This window comes from Salvelinus sp. IW2-2015, linkage group LG23 (assembly GCF_002910315.2).
Source record: "Salvelinus sp. IW2-2015 linkage group LG23, ASM291031v2, whole genome shotgun sequence".
Lineage (NCBI taxonomy): Eukaryota > Metazoa > Chordata > Actinopteri > Salmoniformes > Salmonidae > Salvelinus > Salvelinus sp. IW2-2015.
The window spans coordinates 12,227,773-12,245,882 of record NC_036863.1 but is presented as its reverse complement, the minus strand read 5'-3'; the positions used below and the strand labels follow the sequence as shown (position 1 = coordinate 12,245,882).

The following is an 18,110-nucleotide window of genomic DNA, read 5'->3' as shown; positions in this document are numbered from 1 at the left end:
AGCACACTTTACTACTCCTCCCCCGACTCCTCAACTCCACATCCTCTCAGGTCCTCCCTTTCTCCCCTGCTCTTCCCACCTACATTCTATCCCTTCCCTTCTCTCTACTCCCCTCTCTCACCAAGGTTTGGGGGAAGGGAAGTTGATCCTGGATCTGTACCTACGGGAAGCGTCACTCCAGAGCTCCCCCTCACCTCTCCCTCCACAGTCTGGAGCTCCTGCAGCTCTCTCTTGTAGGACCTCTTTCTTCCTCTCTCCCTTCCCTCACCTCTCCCTCCACTGTCTGAAGCTCCTGCAGCTCTCTCTTGTAGGACCTCTTTCTTCCTCTCTCCCTTCCCTCACCTCTCCCTCCACAGTCTGGAGCTCCTGTAGTTCTCTCTTGTAGGTCCTCTTGCCCAGCGTCTCGTAGATCTTGGTCATGACAGGGATTTTCTCAGAGCCGTCAATGATGGCGATGTGGTACTTGGGCTCGGGCAGGTCCCCCATGAACCTCAGCACTGTGATCCACACTGCCAGTGCTGCCTGGGGGGGGGGGGGGGGTTGTTCGCCCAAGTTGCTAAATTACATATTGATTACATGCAGTCTTTAGACTAAAACTGACAGCAATCTTTGGTTTTGTTTGGCTGGCTGCGGTCACATGCTAACATTAGTATGCTTGTCCAAAAAACAATTTGATATCCCCCAAATTAGCATGTTCTTAATTTTCTGCCAAATCATCTTTGAAAAGGAAAAGGCACAACACTTGCTGGCCATTAAAAACAAATTGTTTTATTTAAGCGAAGTAAAAAAAAAAAGCTTGACATTTCGGTCATCAACGGCCTTCATTAGAACCAGATGCAGGCCATTGAGGGATGAAATGTGAAGCTTTAGTGGAACTGACAGCGTTTAACTTTTTATTTAACCTTTATTTAACTATGCAAGTCAGTTATGAACAAATGCTTATTTTACAATGACGGCCTACCCCGGCCAAACCCTCCCCTAACCCGGCCGACACTGGGCCAATTGTGAGCCGCCCTATGGGACGGCCGGTTGTGATACAGCCCGGGATCGAACCAGGGTATGTAGTGATGCCTCTAGCACTGAGATGCAGTGCCTTAGACCGCTGCACAACTCGGGAGCCTAATTTATGCTTCAAAACCAACTTTATAAGAGCTTTTAAAAATAGGTTATATTGACTCAAAATTCCATGACATACAGTAATGCATTGTTGGCAGAATAGATGGACGCAGTTCAATGAAAGATTAATATAATTCACCAATACATTTCTTGGTAGTTAAAAAAATATTGCTATCAGGTTGTAAATCACAGCTGGGCTGGTACATTGTTTGCTGTCTGCATCCATTCTGGATGCACCGTTTCAGTTTCAATGACTCAGTATGTTGAACAAAAATGGATGACTTGTAACTAAGGCCAGGAATGTCAATACAATCAAACTAGCAAGGGCAATGATCACAAGTCAGTCATAACGTGGCTAATAGGCTAGCGCACGTGTGTCAAACACAAGGCTTGCCGGCCGAATAGGACACACAAGCGAGTATAAATGAGTCAACATTTGAGTTATTTACTTTAGGAAATTACAGCCTGATGCGCTCGCATCGGTGTATTCAACTTCAATTGCGCTGCTTTCGTGTGTCCCGCAGCGGAGGGAAAGTGTACCGACACATTCCACAGTCCTAGCTAGGCTACTAAAATGTTGCAGTCTGGCTTCGGTTTTTAAAGCTTGACAATGAACAACCAAAAAACAAAACCTGCAACAAAACAACATGCAAGGAGAAACATGTAGGACTACTAAAGCAACATTTGAGCAGTAGTCTAGGTTGGCTACTCAACTACAAAAACAATGGAGTACACCATACAGCTGCATTTAACCGCACAAGTGATCCGTGATATACAGATTGTTAAACAACCATCATTGGCCACTTTAATAAATGGAACACTAGTCACTTTAATAATGGCACTTTTTAGAATGTTTACATATCTCGCATTACTTATCTCATATGTATATACTGTATACTACACTATCTATTCTATACTATCTGTTGCATCTTAGCTGCTCTGTAATTACTCATCCATATATTTTATATTTATAAATTCTTATCGCATTCCTTTACTAGATTGTGTGCATTAGGTTTTGTTGTGGAATTGTTAGATATTACCTGTTAGATACTGCTGCACTGTTGATTCTAGAAGCATAAGCATTTTGCTACACTCGCAATAACATCTGCTAACCATGTGTATGTTACCAATACCATTTGATTTGAAGTGCAGAAAAAGGTAAAATATGTTTTAAGTTTAAATGGTACAACAACCTATAGCTATTTGGAGTTACTAAATACTTCTGATCAGGGTCACAGCATATTATGCACATCTGCAAGCATAGCAGCAAGGCTGGACAAATATCTTATTTTGTTTTAATAGTGTAACGACCCTGGGTTTATAAGCGTGAATATCGAGTCTGCCGCTCGAGCATGCTTTTGCGGCACAGTCGATAGCAATGTAATGAAACAGCAAGGAGCAGGTCGAGCCCGGGCGCACTATCGTGTCGAGCCCAGACACGATATCCGCGCTTATAAACCCAGGGTCGTTACAATATTAAAACAAAATAATATATTTGTCCAGCCTTGCTGCTATGCTTGCAGATGTGCATAATATGTTAAAATGCTATACACAGAATCCTATGTAGGCGGACATTATATAGGGCTATATTCTTTTTAACAGAACAATGGCCAGTTTGCATCGCAGTTGCGTGTTATTTTGTAAAACAAATAGGTTATGTCTGGCCTCGATGTGTTTTTTTAATATGGCCCGTGCTCTGATTGAGTTTGACACCCCTGGGCTAGCGTATCTATTTATGTCGTTAGCTATTTATTTAGCATGCTAAAAACACGGAGCCTAATGTTAGCTAGCTAGCTGCTGGGAGGTAATGTTAGCTAGCCAGCTGCTGGGAGAATATCATGATGTCATTGGAGGGGTGGGTGAGTGACCAACTTTTTTCCCTCATATAGCTTTTTGGTGGCTACAGCTAAAGATGCAGGTGTCATTTGGTTAACGTAAACTCACCCCATTCCGTACAAATGTGCGTAACCGCGACATTCGAACGAGGCTACAAAGAAAACTAATGCGACTGTGTTGACTTCAAAATCGGGGGTGTGAACTAGGTTTCTATTCAAGCGTTGATCGACATGGTAATGGCTCTATAGTATTGGAGAAAAGTTGAAAAAACTGACCCTCCGTTACATCTTGACGTGTCATGTCGTAACGTACAGCACGCATAAAGCAACTATTTCTGTCTTACAATCTCTCCACCAGGTGTAGCACTTCTCTCATCGTTTAAAAACAAGAAATGGACAGTGACGGGGTAAGGGGGGATACCTAGTCATTTTTTTCGTCATCATTGCATGCGATCATCATTCTCAAAGCCTCTGTTTACTTCTAAGATCACTTTAGCACCGCCCTAAAAACCCGATTCAAATTCGAGGTATGTAATGACACATTATATAAACTCTTTATAGTGTTTTATTTACATTTTAGAGGCGATAAGGTGATAAGTTGGACAGATCAAGTGAAAAAAGCAATTTTCCCACACGACATCTGTCCTTCTCACTATAACGCATTAGTTTCGCTTCCCCACCCTCCATTTTTAAAAAGACCCGACGGGGCTCATTGCCTGCTTGAATTATGCAGAAACGGGCAGTGTTTAGGTCATGTAATTGATTTTGTTTGAAAGGGGAGAAATTGTGCTTTACAATGGTATTGACATTACAGTTGATCTGGAAGTATTATGTTTTGGGGCGCTAAAATAAGGGCAATTGTACAGACCAAGGCGACGTACGAGTTTACGTTAGTTAGCAAGAAATGTGAATCTCTTTCCTAGCTAGCTAGCTATGCTGAACTTGAACGACTTATCCACAGTTAGCATATCTCTTAGTTGTCAATCAAATGTATTTGGCATTGATCAAATGTGCGGGCAGGCAAGTTCCCATTCAGTTGTCAAAACGTGGGTTGGTACAAGCATGCATTATCAGGCAAGCTGCAGAAGGATGAGTAGGCTACTATTCCCCATCTTATCAGTGCAATTTTTCACGGCCAACTAGCTGAAAAAGTTTGAGAGGATTTATCTAATGTTCCCTCGTTGGATTTTAGCTAATCTCAGTCTGGATAGCCTTAGTTGTTGCTCTTTTTGATGTGCTTAGGCAACTGAGGGAGAGAGATCCTACCTTTTCATGATTGTTTGAACAATAGGACTGTGAAGTTCCCAAATGTCTCCCGTGGTATTTACATATTTGCAGAAATCCATTCAGGTGGCTTTTGGCGAATGCATTCTAAAGTCGTGCTGTTGCTACTGCCTGTAAAAACACAGTCCAGTTTAAATTGAATGATGGCAGGCCTGTGTGGCAAATGGCTTATTAGCATATCGGCCTACTGTAGCTCTGATTGGCTATGGCACCGGTCTGCATACTACGGATGTTTTTATAAAATGTTAATTACTGCAGTTTCTATTAATTGTCCAAAAGCACGGCCGCTTACCCATTCTATATTGCTACAGACTTTTCACAAATGCTTTACTCTACATCATTCCCAAACATTCTATGAATTTTCTGACAAGTGCTGGCTTGTCAGAAAATTTAAAACAAGGTAATCTTTCTGGGGGTGTATATGAACAGATTTGAATAAGATTTAATGTTGCTAAAACGCTGTCAGTTCCACTTTAAATAAAACTGAGTTTTTAAAGGTGAGCGAGTGTTGCGCCTTTTCAATGATAATCTAATTCTGTGGTCGCACCTCGACTCACATTGGTTGAGCGCCCTCCACTTCTTTCCCACCCAAATCATCTTAAACAGTGGTCACCAAGCGGTTGATCGATCTCAAAGGCATTCTTAGTCGATCACCAAACATGTCTGTAAAAAACCCAACGATAAAGCCTTGCGTTGTTATTTTTCTTTATTTGTTTTGCGCTGTTGGTGGTAGGTGCACTTGATTAAGCAGCCCTAGCGCCAGGAATGCAAAGTGTTTCCATTTTGAACCATTTCATATGTCTGAAGCTAGAACTCTGCCTATCGGGCAGGCCCATAGAGCAAACCAAAGTACACTTATAGGCCTATCGCTAGACAGTAAGATAGCTTAGATCACCGTGACTACACAGTTTCCTAACGCCATAGACCACTTGTAAAACTCATTCCATGGAGGGCCGAGTGTCTGCAGGTTTTTGCTCCTCCCATGTACTTGATTGATGAATTAAGGTCACAAATTAGTAAGGAACTCCCCACATCTGGTTTTCTAGGACTTAATTGAAAGAAAATAGGCTGTAAAAATAATCCTTGAATGCACAGCAAAGTGATCATTTAAGATTTCAAAACCATGACTAGAGAGAGACTAAACGAATACAGCAAAGAGCTGTTGTTTTTAAGTAAGTTCATGTTTAAGTTTTTATTCAGCACTGTCAACACCTTGTTCAACACTTTTATAAGCCATAAAATGCACTTTCTCCCAACTTACACTCACACTGGCTGCAACAACCAGTATAGCAGGGTTTCAATAAGCTTGTGTTGTTATTATTTGCGGGTTGTGTCTCTTTAAATCAAGGAATATTTACCTTTCTCTGATCATAGGAGTAACAACATGAATTGGTGCATGAGGCTGAAATAATGCAGTGCCACTTAAGTTTCGCCATCAGCTGGAAGACTGTGTCCCCTTTTCTCAACAGAGGGAGGGAAAGAGGAGGGAAGGTGAGTCAGGTTAGAGGCGGCCTCACGCTGCTCCCTCCCGTCAGACTGACCGCCAGATGCAGGCTATCAGTCCAGTAAAAAAAAAGCGAATTATTATGCTCACTCTGCTGTGCCTCACAAGTAATACCACACATGATCTATTACAAGTGTGATCAAACAGGCAAAACGTCAGTATAGAGACAAAGTGGAGTTGCAATTCAACGGCTCAGACACGAGACGTATGTATTTAAAACCAGCCACATCGCGGACACTGATGTCTTGCTTCCGGACAAGCTAAACACATTCTTTGCCCACTTTGAGGATAACACAGTGACACCGACGCCGACGTGAGTAAGACATTTAAACGTGTTAACCCTTGCAAGGCTGCCTGTCTAGACGGCATCCCTAGCCGCATCCTCAGAGCATGAGCAGACCAGCTGGCTGGTGTTTTTACGGACATATTCAATCGCTCCCTATCCCAGTCTGCTGTCCCCACATGCTTCAAGATGGCCACCATTGTTCCTGTACCAAAGAATTCAAAGGTAACTGAACTAAATGACTATCGCCCCGTAGCACTCACTTCTGTCATCATGAAATGCTTTGAGAGACTATTCAACGATCATATCACCTTACATGCCACCCTAGACCCACTTCAATTCGATTAAAGCCCCAACAGGTCCACAGACGATGTAATCGCCATCACACTGCCCTATCCCATCTGGACAAGAAGAATACATATGTAAGAATGCTGTTCATTGACTACAACTCACCATTCAACACCACAGTACCCTCTAAGCTCATCATTAAGCTCGAGGCCCTGGGTCTGAACCTCGCCCCGTGCAATTGGGTCCTGGACTTCCTGACGGACCGCCCCCAGGTGGTGAAGGTAGGAAACAATACCTCCACTTTGCTGATCCTCAACACTGGGGCCCCACAAGGGTGTGTGCTCAGCCCCCTCCTGTACTTCCTGTTCACCCATGACTGTGTGGCCAAGCACGCCTCCAACTCAATCATCAAGATTGCAGATGACACAGCAGTAGTAGGCTTGATTACCAACAACAGCGAGACAGCCTATAGGGAGGAGGTGAGGGCTCTGGGAATGTGGTGCCAGGAAAACAACCTGTCACTCAACGTCAACAAAACAAAGGAGATGATCGTGGACTTCAGGAAACAGCAGAGGGAGCACCCCCCTATCCACATCAACGGGACAGCAGTGGAGAAGGTGGGAAGTTTTAAGTTCCCTGGCGTACACATCACGGATAAACTGAAATGGTCCACCCACACAGACAGTGTGGTGAAGAACCTCAGGAGGCTGAAGAAATTTGGCTTGTCACCTAAAATACTCACAAACTTTTACAGTTTACAATTGAGAGCATCCTGTCGGGCTGTATCACCGCCTGGTACGGCAACTGCACCGCCCACAACAGCATCGGTGGCAGACTACCTGCCCTCCAAGAAACCTACAGCACCCGATGTCACAGGAAGGCCAAAAAGATCATCAAGGATATCAACCACCTGAGCCACGGCCTGTTCACCCCGCTATCATCCAGAAGGTGAGGTCAGTACAGGTGCATCAAAGCGGGGACCGAGAGACTGATAAACAGCTTCTATCTCAAGGCCATCAGACTGTTAAATAGCCATCACTAGCACAGAGAGGCTGCTGCCTATACACACAGACTTGAAACCATTGGCCACTTTAATAAATGGAACACTAGTCACTTTAATAATCTCACTTTAATAATGTTAACATATCTTGCAATACTCATCTCATATGTATATACTGTATTCTATACTATTCTACTGTATCTTAGTCTATGCTGCTCTGACATTGCTCGTCCAAATATTTATATATTCTTAATTCCATTTCTTTACTTAGATTTGTGTGTATATGTTGTGAAATTGTTAGATATTACTTGTTAGCTGCACTATCGGAACTAGAAGCTCAAGCATTTCGCTACACCCGCAATAACATCTGCTAAACCACGTGTATGTGACGAATAAAATTTGATTTGATATACCAACAATCTTGAAATATAATTTCAAAATGGTCTGGAACAACAACATTGGCAGGGCAATTCAAGCAAAGCCAACATGCAGTGATTATGTATTAGGCCTATAGCCTAGTGCACAAACCTCATTGCTACAGAGCAGTTTTTAATTGGTTAATGTTTCATGGACGTATGTTTTTTAGGTCATGTTTCCAAAAAATTCTGAGCGGTTGATCTCAGATTGTATTTTGTCCCAGAAAGTTATCACTTATCTAAATGTGTCTGAAATTGATTGTGTAACTCCATGAAGATTTGTGCAGGAAATGTAAACATGCTAATTCTGGGGGATATTAATAATTAATTTGTAAGGGGGGTAGCTTTTGTGGGGTTGTGTTAATGTTGAATGAGAAACTCATGACTCAGGCTCATGTGAAAAGCTGTAGGACCACAATGGCGAAAACACACGATAGGTCAAAGGTCAAAAGTCAGGTCAACTCACCAGCTGGTCGCCCTCGTCCTCGTGGAAGAGCAGCGGCTGTTTGAGCGGGCGCCGCACATAGGTGTGCGTGGTGGTGCCCTGGAAATAGGTGGCGGCAAACTTAGAGAACTTGTACTCCGACAGGTCTTCTTCCTCGTCGTCAGGCAGAGGGAGAGCCTCGTCCAAGACCTCCTCCTCCCCCTCGGCCCGCGGAGCCACCTCCAGGTCCTATAACACACCCATGTAAGCAGGCACAGCGACACAGAGGCATGCACAGAGGGAGGGAAGCAGGCACAGAGGCATGCAAGGAGGGAGGGGAGCAGGCACAGAGACACAGAGGCATGCATGGAGGCAGGCAGACAGGCAGGTGCACCCACCCACGCACACACACACACAGACATAGCCTATACAACAAGGCACACACACACACCTTACATCTACACCCCTACTCACCTCGAAGCCGGCCGGCCCCTGTCCCTCCAGGTTGGGCAGTGCCCCTGTGTTCCCCAGGAAGCCAAACATCTGGTCCACCATGTCTGAGTGGTCCACTGGCTGCTGCCTCTCCCGCTCCACCTGTTGGGTTGAGTTATTAACACAAACAATGTGTTATATGTTTGATATTGTCCAAGGTAGCGCCAGTATGTGTAGCCTGGTCCCAGATTGACCTGTTTGTGCTGTCTTGCCACATCTATGGTCATTGTCACATTACAGTCCATTTTGGTTCATTGACACCAATGCATGAATAAGTGAACATTTGTCTAAAGTAGAAGTTAAGATTCACCTCTAAGTAACCAATTAGCTGCTTCAGATACCTGTTCCACCAGCTCCTTCTTCCGTCGTGCCTCCTCCCGTGCCTCCTTCTCCCTCTGCTCCTCCTGACGGGTCAGCTCGGCCAGGCGCTCCTGGTGACTCCTCTCGGCCTCAGCCCGCGCCCGCCGCGCCGTCATCTGATTCATCAGGCGCTCCTCCTCAGCCAGACGCTGGCCCTCCGCCTCTTGACGCCGCCGGTGCTGAGAAAGGGGCAAGAGTTGTTTAATTACTTACAAAATCTCTTAAATGTTTTTAAATATTCCTAGATGTCAAAGTAATGTAACAGGAAGTAAACAGGTAACAAAATATTCAGTAAATTGAAAAAGCAGAAGCGAAGGAGCTTAGTTAAAATAGCCTTGAGTCCATGAAAGTACAATAATCTAAAGATATGTGTGTTTTCAGTCACTGAGTTTCTGCTCTGTTACACTATAGGACATACAGTATGAGTCTTATATTTTGCCCCTTCTGCCTTACTTTAGCCCTGTTGATTTGCTGTGTGTGTCTACCTCTGTGTGTATGAGTATGCATGTGAGTAGTGTAATATCTTACCTCTGCCCTGAGTCTCTGGGTAACCCTCCGCGCGATCATGCCCCGGGCGTATGCCTGGATGGTGATCACCGCATGCAGCTGCCGCCAAAAGGACCGCCTCACCATGAAACCACGGCAACGGGCCTGTATTTGGGTGACTCGTGTTTTGGCCAATCGGTAGGTGACAAAAAGTTTCCTTGACCTATAGAGGGCTTGGAGGCGCAGGAAGCCCACTCTCATCTGGATAGGAGACACCAAACACCAATATAACACAAATATAACGTTCTAACAACATAACTACACCAATATAACACAACAATAACGTTATAGCAACATAACTACAACCCATAACTATGGAACATGCTTTTAAGGAACGTCCAATGAATGTCATTCCTGGCCAGGGATACGTCCAAGTGAACCGTCCAGGAAATGGATGATTGTGAAATGTCAGTAACCATGGCGATAGAGGAACTCACTGCACTGTAGTCCTTCCTGCACCGATAGCCACGCCATGTCTTCTGAATGAGTGTCACTGACCTCCTCACCCTCAGGAAGTTAGTCCTGGAAAACATACAGGGGGGAGAGAGGGAGAGGTGCATATAAAAACATATGATAGCATTCTGTAGTGCTCAACCGCAACATACAGTATGTGCATTAACATGTCCAGTCAATTCAACGGCAGTATCTGAATTAGAATTATTAGGAAGAAAGTTTTTAAAAATGTCCATAAAATATGGATAAACAAAATAAAGTTATCAACTTGAAGAGGATCCTTCACTGCACCACTTCTGCTCTCCACCCCCACCGCCTGTCCCCTCTCCCCCTCCTCACCCTCCCTTCCTCCATTGTTCCCCTCTTCTTCTCCTCCCTCACTCCCCACCTCTGTCATTTCCCCCTTGTCCCCCACCCCTCCTCCATCTCTCCTTCTCCTCCCCCCTCCTCTCCCCCTGTCTCTCTGTACCCTTCACTTTCAACCCTCCCCTCTCTCCCCTTCTTCCTCACCTTTCCTTCATTCCTCTTACAGCCTTTTGAATAAGGATGACCTTGTCGGTGATGGCCTTGTCCCTCTCTATCTCCAGCTGCATGTCATGGTGGTCCTGAAATGGAGAGGGAGGGGAGGAGCGACATAGAGAGGATAGGGGGGAGAGGAGAGAGAGAGAAAGCATTGTTTTATCGTAATACGTAATTTGTGTAATAATGTAGGTGAAAATATGTTGTTTATCAACCAGATAAGCATGTCGATTTGCAATCTATGAAATCCAGACACCTTGAGAAAGATCTTGGTCTTCCCAATCTGCCAGTCATCATCTCGTCCAAGAACTGCCTCCACTATCTTCTGACATGTCCCTCTCAGGTCCTCCTATGAGAAAACAGCAGGGGATGAATGACACCTCTCTCAACCAATAACCATCCTGAAGTAGAGTAACAGAACATAGTAATATCATTTTCTTATTGGACAAGTCCAGGAGGCCCTCCCTGTTTCAGTCTGGTTTCTTTCATTTGGTGCCTAATCAACAGGGTCCAGCTCTGCTCACCTGTCTGTTTGCAGGTTTGACTCCGGGCATGAGAACGCGGTAGCGGTCTACAAACTCTCCGAAGGTGTATCTGATGGGGTAACCGGCGCGCCTGATACGAATGGTCTCCATCATCCCAGAGTACCTCAGTTGACGCACACACAGCTCCCTGTCAAACAGCTAGATGGACAGACAGATGGACAGAGTTAACAAAGTGAACAGCCGTAAGAGAATGGTAAACGAACATCGTGACACACACAAGCATGGATGCGAACACACACACAAACACACAGATACACAGGCATGTACACACACAGGCAGGTACACACGCACACACACACAAACACACAATATTTCATGCTAGTATGTTCCTCAGGTTGGACTCACCATGGGTTTCTTGAGCTCGTTGGGTTTGATGCAGCGGACGAAGAAAGGCTGACACGCATTGAGGGTTCTCATCAGCAGCTCCAGAGAACGCTTGAACTGGCTGCTCAGAGTAGGGGACCGCTTCCTGGTCTCCACACCCTGCCAAAACACACACGAACACGCACACACACACACACACACACATTTACAGTACCAGTGAAAAGTTTGGACACACCTACTCATTCAAGGTTTTTCTTTATTTGTACTATTTTCTAAATTGTAGAATAATAGTGAAGACATCAAAACTATGACTGTTGTTTCTCTTTGATTATTTGACCTGTTCTTGCCATAATAGGGACTTGGTCTTTACCAAATAGGGCTATCTTCTGTATACCAACCCTACCTTGTCACAACACAACTGATTGGCTCAAATGCATTAAGAAGGAAAGAAATTCCACAAATGAACTTTTAAGAAGGCACACTTGTTAATTGAAATGTATTCCAGGTGACTACCTCATGAAGCTGGTTGAGAGAATGCCAAGAGTGTGCAAAGGGTGGCTACTTTGAAGAATCTCAAATATAAAATATATTTTGATTTGTTTAAAAAAAATGTTGGTTACTACATGATTCCATATGTGTTGTTTCATGTCTTCACTATTATTCTACAATGTAGAAAATAGTAAAAATAAAGAAAAACCCTTGAATGAGTACTGTATACAGTATACCATACATTTAAATGAACGTTTTACAGCAGGGAATCCTACAGATTGTTTAAATGTAGGTGTAAACTCTAAACGCCACTTTAAATAACAGTGTTTCTCAAATAGTCGGTCAGGACCCCCTGGCGGGTTGTGGCCAGTTCATGCTTGGTTGCAGTGTCAAATGATGTGGCCACAGGATAAAATATTTGAGAATCACTGTTTTAATATTAGTACCACTGGGGTGAAGACTGAAAAGAAAGAGGGACAGAAAGGTTTGAGTTCCACAGAGGATGGATGGATGGATGGAGGGGGTTTTGGGGTAAGCACAAGCTACACAAGGTTTGACATTGGTGGCAGCAGTGGGATCTGGGTTTTACCACAGTAGGAATGGCCGTTGTTTACCTTTGGAGGAGGAGTGGTGGGCGGCAGATAGCCACAAAGAAACTGAGGCCAGACAGAAACATAGAACACAACCACAAAGAGAGAAATGGAGAGAATGACAGAGGAAGATTGAGAGACGAAGAGAAGGGAGTGGTGGTATTAGCTATGCCTAATGCTACAGTATGTGAAAGAAGAATAGTAAAGAAGAGAAAGAATCGAGAGTGATCGCTTGATGACATCATCACTGGGAAACAGGAAGCCCCTGACTATGGGCCACAAAAGATGTCATAACCATAGAGAAAGAAGTGAGTAGACTTATAAAATGGCCACCGGTCTAACCACTACAGACCCATTGACTTGACTGGGGAGGCACATTCTAGTTATTGTATTCTATGGTCGAAATCTTGTCTGGAATTCCACCATTTGCTTTCATGGCCTATTCTTAGTCTTTCTCCCTCTTGCTTAGTAGACACAGCCTGGCGGAGTGAGTGGGGAAAATACATTCAAGGAGTCATCATAACATCATCACTATGCGACCACCAGACATGTTATCTCTCACCATGGCGACATCAGCCTGAAAGATCTGCTTGATGAACTTGTTCTTGGAGGAGTGTACCAGCTGGATGATGTCAGTATGGAGGCTGTCACGATTCTTCTCCAAGAAGCCTGAAACAACACAGGAGTCAGTAATGCTCAATTCCAAAACAACCTCTAGCCCGACCCCTTACCTATGCACTTGTGGAGAAACTGTACATGGAGTCTATAGGAGGGCGACGGGGAGCTATTACCACATTGCTTACACCTGGCATATCCTTTCTATGGTATAGGGGCTATAGGTTACACCTGGCATATCCTTTCTATGGTGTTGGGGCTAGGGGTTATACCTGGCATATCCTTTCTATGGTATAGGGGCTAGGGGTTACACCTGACAGATCCTTTCTATGGTATAGTGGTTACACCTGGCAGATCCTTTCCATGGTATAGGGGCTAAGGGTTACACCTGGCAGATCCTTTCTATGGTATAGGGGCTAGGGGTTACACCTGGCATATCCTTTCTATGGTATAGGGGCTAGGGGTTCCACCTGCCAGATCCTTTCTATGGTGTAGGGGTTACACCTGGCAGATCCTTTCTATGGTGTAGGGGCTAGGGCTTGATTTGATATTGAGCATTTGACCAACTAGTAGATTTGCTGGAGTTCAATACTTTTTCTTCTGACCGTTAACCAACCAAATCCTACTACATGGAGGGTTGGTGACTTTCTTATGTGATTGCAATGACTTAGAGGTATACATGTAAGCATTGGGTTGAGTATGAAGCCAATGCCTTAGAATAGGTCTACCTCTGGTCTCGTAATGGACCACCCCAGCAAAGTGCTGGATGCCAAACTGGGTCATGTAGGTGTTCTTAGGAGGGTGGTAGTTGGTGTTGAGTTTGTGCTGAGAGTTGAGTTTATACAACATGGTGGCGTCTGTTCCCTGAGAGACACAAACAGAGAAAAAACATTTAGGCTGCGTCTGAAATTATAACCTCTTCCCTATATGGTCCTATGTAGTTCAGTTCGTAGAGCATTGCGCTTGCAACATCAGGATAGTGGGTTCGATTCCCGGGACCACCCGTACGTAAAATGTATGCATGTATGACTGTAAGCTGCTTTGGATAAAAGTGATTGGTAAATGGTATATTATATTATTAGGGTGCTAAGGATTAGGGTGCTATCTCGGACACACCCTTAAAGTTTGTGACCACAAACAAAAAAATTCAATAGCACTTTATAACCCATTCAAGGGCAAAGTCATAATCAGGTTACAATTGAAATGTTTAGTTGCACCGTGGTCTTGGTATGCAATACGGCAATCCTCTCTGCATGACTCCTAGCGATAATCTGTCACAAAATCGGTACCTTGTTACAGGGTTTAAAAAAATACTTTATAGTGCCTGTAACTGTCCACCCCCTCTTACAATACCTAAACTCAATATGCATATGAATTGACCGACAATGGTAAGGTGCCATATTGGTACTGTACCTTTGGGAACTTGCTCTCCTCGTCTATGAGAGATATGATGTTCATGGGTTTATTGGCGATCATATCCAGGGCATCCTGGTTGTCGGTGAACTCGATATGTTGCCAGTTGATGTCCTCTAGGTTGTACTCCTCCTGCTCCAGCTTGAACACATGCCTCACAAAGAACTGCTGCAGGTTCTCATTGGCAAAGTTGATGCACAGCTGCTCAAAGCTTCAGGGAAGAATGAACATAGCGAGAGCGGGTCATTCTGCAGCCAATTCATTTAGGGTTGTGTGTGTGTCCTCACTTTGATAGTAAAACGTGTCAGTGTGTGTGTGATTCAAGTGTGTGTGAGGTTGTGTGTGATTATCGTTGGCAAAATTGATGCACAGCTTCTCAAAGCAACAGGGAAGGAATGTAGCCAGAGCCGGTCACTGGACAGCCAATCGAGTTCAGCTATACTGGTAAACCATGCAGTGAGCATGTCAACCGCCAAATCAAATAAAGAGGCTGTCGCTTTCATCTGACTTTAGTCGGGCACATACTATTGTCATCCAATTTTTCAACAGAGAATGGAATTCATAACAATGATTATGTCATGGTATGTCATGTTCAGTTCTAATGTACCCTAAATGGACAACAAAGCTTTTAGACCTTAGAATTTGAAACAAATGCCAAAACATCCCCAAAGCTTGCGTCAGTGAGAGGACCCACCTGTTGACAGTAAAGTTCTCAAAGCCGAAGATGTCGAGCAGGCCGATGGACCTCCTTACGATCTTACTCTCACAGGACGGAGGTCTAAAGATGGCCGCGTTGATCTTGTCCACGATCCACACAAACAGCCTCCCATAGATACCCTGGGACAGGAGGGACGATTTTAATTTACACTGTGTGTGTGTGTTGTTGTTGTTGTGGTGTGTGTGTGTCTACACAAACAAGCGCCCGTAGATACTTTGGGAGAGACAGTTTATTAGACAGGAAGGAACATTAACCTTCTGTGAAGGAACAGATTTAGTAGTGTGTGTGTGAGAGTGTGTGTTCTCACTTTGATACTAAAATGTGTGCGTGTTCCATTGCGTGCGTGTGTGTGAGGGTCCTGACCTTGACGAAGGCGTTCCTGACGTCCAGGCCCTGTTCCATGCTGAGGGGAGTGGACACACTCTCGCCCCGGGTGATCAGGGTACGCGTGGTTAGACATGACATTACGTCCTTAGGGTCCACCTACACAACAATACAACAACATACTGTAGTAGAGTACAACAATACAATACTCAAACACTGTGATGAATTCTACAGTACAAGCCCAGCACAGAGATGGTGTAAGTTACTACTACCCACCTCCATCAGAGATGCAGCAGTGGACAGGTCTGGAGATTGCACCACCACACAGGCATCCAGGTTGTCATAGGTATGGGCTGTTGGAGTGTGTGTTTGCAAGGCGGAGAAAAGGGGGAAAGCAAGTGAAGAGTTTCATTCCAAAACGCTATATCCACCACATCTGTATTTCTTTCATCCCAAATGATTTCTTATGGGTACCTTCATGTTTGTGTAAAATATTACTGTTCTCAGATTTCTTATTTCTACATTTCAGATGTGTATTAAAATGGGTTTTGTTGTAAAACGCTATATATCAATTGTTTAGCTGGAATGGAATGTTCGTATCCTGTATATTTGACTGTGATTTGTGGTTGTCACCTAGCTATCTTAAGATTAATGCACTTACTGTAAGTCGCTCTGAAATAAGAGCATCTGCTAAACGACTAAAATGTAAATATTTTACATACGGATCTTATATTATTGTATTGATTCATAAAAAAATAAACATTTTATTGATGACACAAATGTATCATTTGTACAGTTCTTTATTACAAATGTAGTTATTTATCACATTTAGCTATGTAAAACCTAGCACTACTACTTATTCATCTGTTAGTGAGGCGGATATATAGTGTTTTGCAACAAAACATGATTATTTGTCTCTCTGAATTGAAACCATCAAGTGATAGATTTTAAACAAATACATGTCTGTCATTGAACATCCCCATGTCATGATTAGTTAGTGAAAAAACACCAATCTCTTTCATAATTTCTTTAAGCAATCTAATTAACCAACATTTCTGAAAATGGATATATAGCATTTTGGAATGAAACCCTTCAAGTCAATTATGTAAGTCAATTATCCAAGTGCATTTATACCTTCTAACCCAATAGCTAACTTGTAGTCACGTGTCAGTTTTGGAAGACTACTCCTCTATAAACCTGTAACCAAATTCAAGTGAGAACAAGAGAGGGATTAACAACTTCCTCAAGGGTAATATCCCCTCACTTTTGCTGCTCCCACAAGTGATCTTTTATAACACTTTCAATATTTAAAAGATCACTTGTGGGAGCAGCAAACAGTGCATGAATATAAGCCTTTTTTATAAATAGTTGCCCAGCTCCTGTGTCGAGTTTGAAGGCATTGTATTGTGCGTCAACACTCTCTTTCCAAAATGGCCACCTCAGCTCACCCTCGTAGCGCAGGTTGCCCATGTGCAGGATGGCCGCCAGTAGTTTGGATATCTCCCAGTTCTCTGTCTCTGTGAACATCAGCACCTTCATGGCCGACAGGATGCTGGAGTAATCCTTTAGGTCATCACGGCCATCACATTTCGTACAGTTCCCCTGGAGAGGGACATACACATACTGTATAGCCATTCATTATCTATACTGTATAGCACATTCATTATCTATACTGTATAGCCATTCATTATCTATACTGTATAGCACATTCATTATCTATACTGTATAGCCATTCATTATCTATACTGTATAGTAGATTCATTATCTATACTGTATAGCACATTCATTATCTATACTGTATAGCACATCATTATCTATACTGTATAGCACATTCATTATCTATACTGTATAGCCATTCATTATCTATATTGTATAGCCATTCATTATCTATACTGTATAGTAGATTCATTATCTATACTGTAATAGCACATTCATTATCTATACTGTATAGCACATTCATTATCTATACTGTATAGCACATTCATTATCTATACTTGTATAGCCATTCATTATCTATACTGTATAGCCATTTCATTATCTATACTGTATAGCACATTCATTTATCTATACTGTATAGCCATTCATTATCTATACTGTTATAGCCATTCATTATCTATACTGTATAGCATTCATTATCTACTGTATAGTAGATTCATTATCTATACTGTAAATAGCCATTCATTATCTATACTGTATAGCCATTCATTATCTATACTGTATAGCACATTCATTATCTATACTGTATAGCCATTCATTACTATACTGTATAACCATTCATTATCTATATGTATAGCCATTCATTATCTATACAGTATAGTAGATTCATTATCTATACTGTATAGCACATTCATTATCTAATCTGTATAGCACATTCATTATCTATACTGTATAGCCATTCATTATCTATACTGTATAGCCATTCATTATCTACACTGTAATAGCACATCCATCTATCTATACTGTATAGCACATTCATTATCTATACTGTATAGCAAATTCATTATCTATACTGTATAGCACATTCATTATCTATACTGTATAGCCATTTCATTATCTACACTGTATACGCACA

The 18,110-nt window shown here is 43.0% G+C and overlaps 1 protein-coding gene across 1 annotated transcript in view; it reads right to left on the bottom strand.

Annotated features, from left to right (window-relative positions):
* LOC111950471 (unconventional myosin-VIIa-like) overlaps nucleotides 1-18,110 on the bottom strand; it is a 62,603-nt gene that overhangs the window by 14,179 nt on the left and 30,314 nt on the right. The window contains exons 10-26 of the mRNA XM_070434294.1: nucleotides 16,987-17,140; nucleotides 15,815-15,891; nucleotides 15,578-15,697; nucleotides 15,191-15,333; nucleotides 14,497-14,707; nucleotides 13,812-13,947; nucleotides 13,031-13,137; nucleotides 11,411-11,548; nucleotides 11,045-11,203; nucleotides 10,777-10,869; nucleotides 10,512-10,606; nucleotides 9,986-10,070; nucleotides 9,531-9,749; nucleotides 8,984-9,181; nucleotides 8,625-8,744; nucleotides 8,193-8,399; nucleotides 343-522 (exon numbers count right to left, since the gene is read on the bottom strand). Of these exons, the coding sequence (XP_070290395.1) occupies nucleotides 343-522; nucleotides 8,193-8,399; nucleotides 8,625-8,744; nucleotides 8,984-9,181; nucleotides 9,531-9,749; nucleotides 9,986-10,070; nucleotides 10,512-10,606; nucleotides 10,777-10,869; nucleotides 11,045-11,203; nucleotides 11,411-11,548; nucleotides 13,031-13,137; nucleotides 13,812-13,947; nucleotides 14,497-14,707; nucleotides 15,191-15,333; nucleotides 15,578-15,697; nucleotides 15,815-15,891; nucleotides 16,987-17,140 (2,442 nt within the window). The remainder of the gene's footprint in view (nucleotides 1-342; nucleotides 523-8,192; nucleotides 8,400-8,624; nucleotides 8,745-8,983; nucleotides 9,182-9,530; nucleotides 9,750-9,985; nucleotides 10,071-10,511; nucleotides 10,607-10,776; nucleotides 10,870-11,044; nucleotides 11,204-11,410; nucleotides 11,549-13,030; nucleotides 13,138-13,811; nucleotides 13,948-14,496; nucleotides 14,708-15,190; nucleotides 15,334-15,577; nucleotides 15,698-15,814; nucleotides 15,892-16,986; nucleotides 17,141-18,110) is intronic.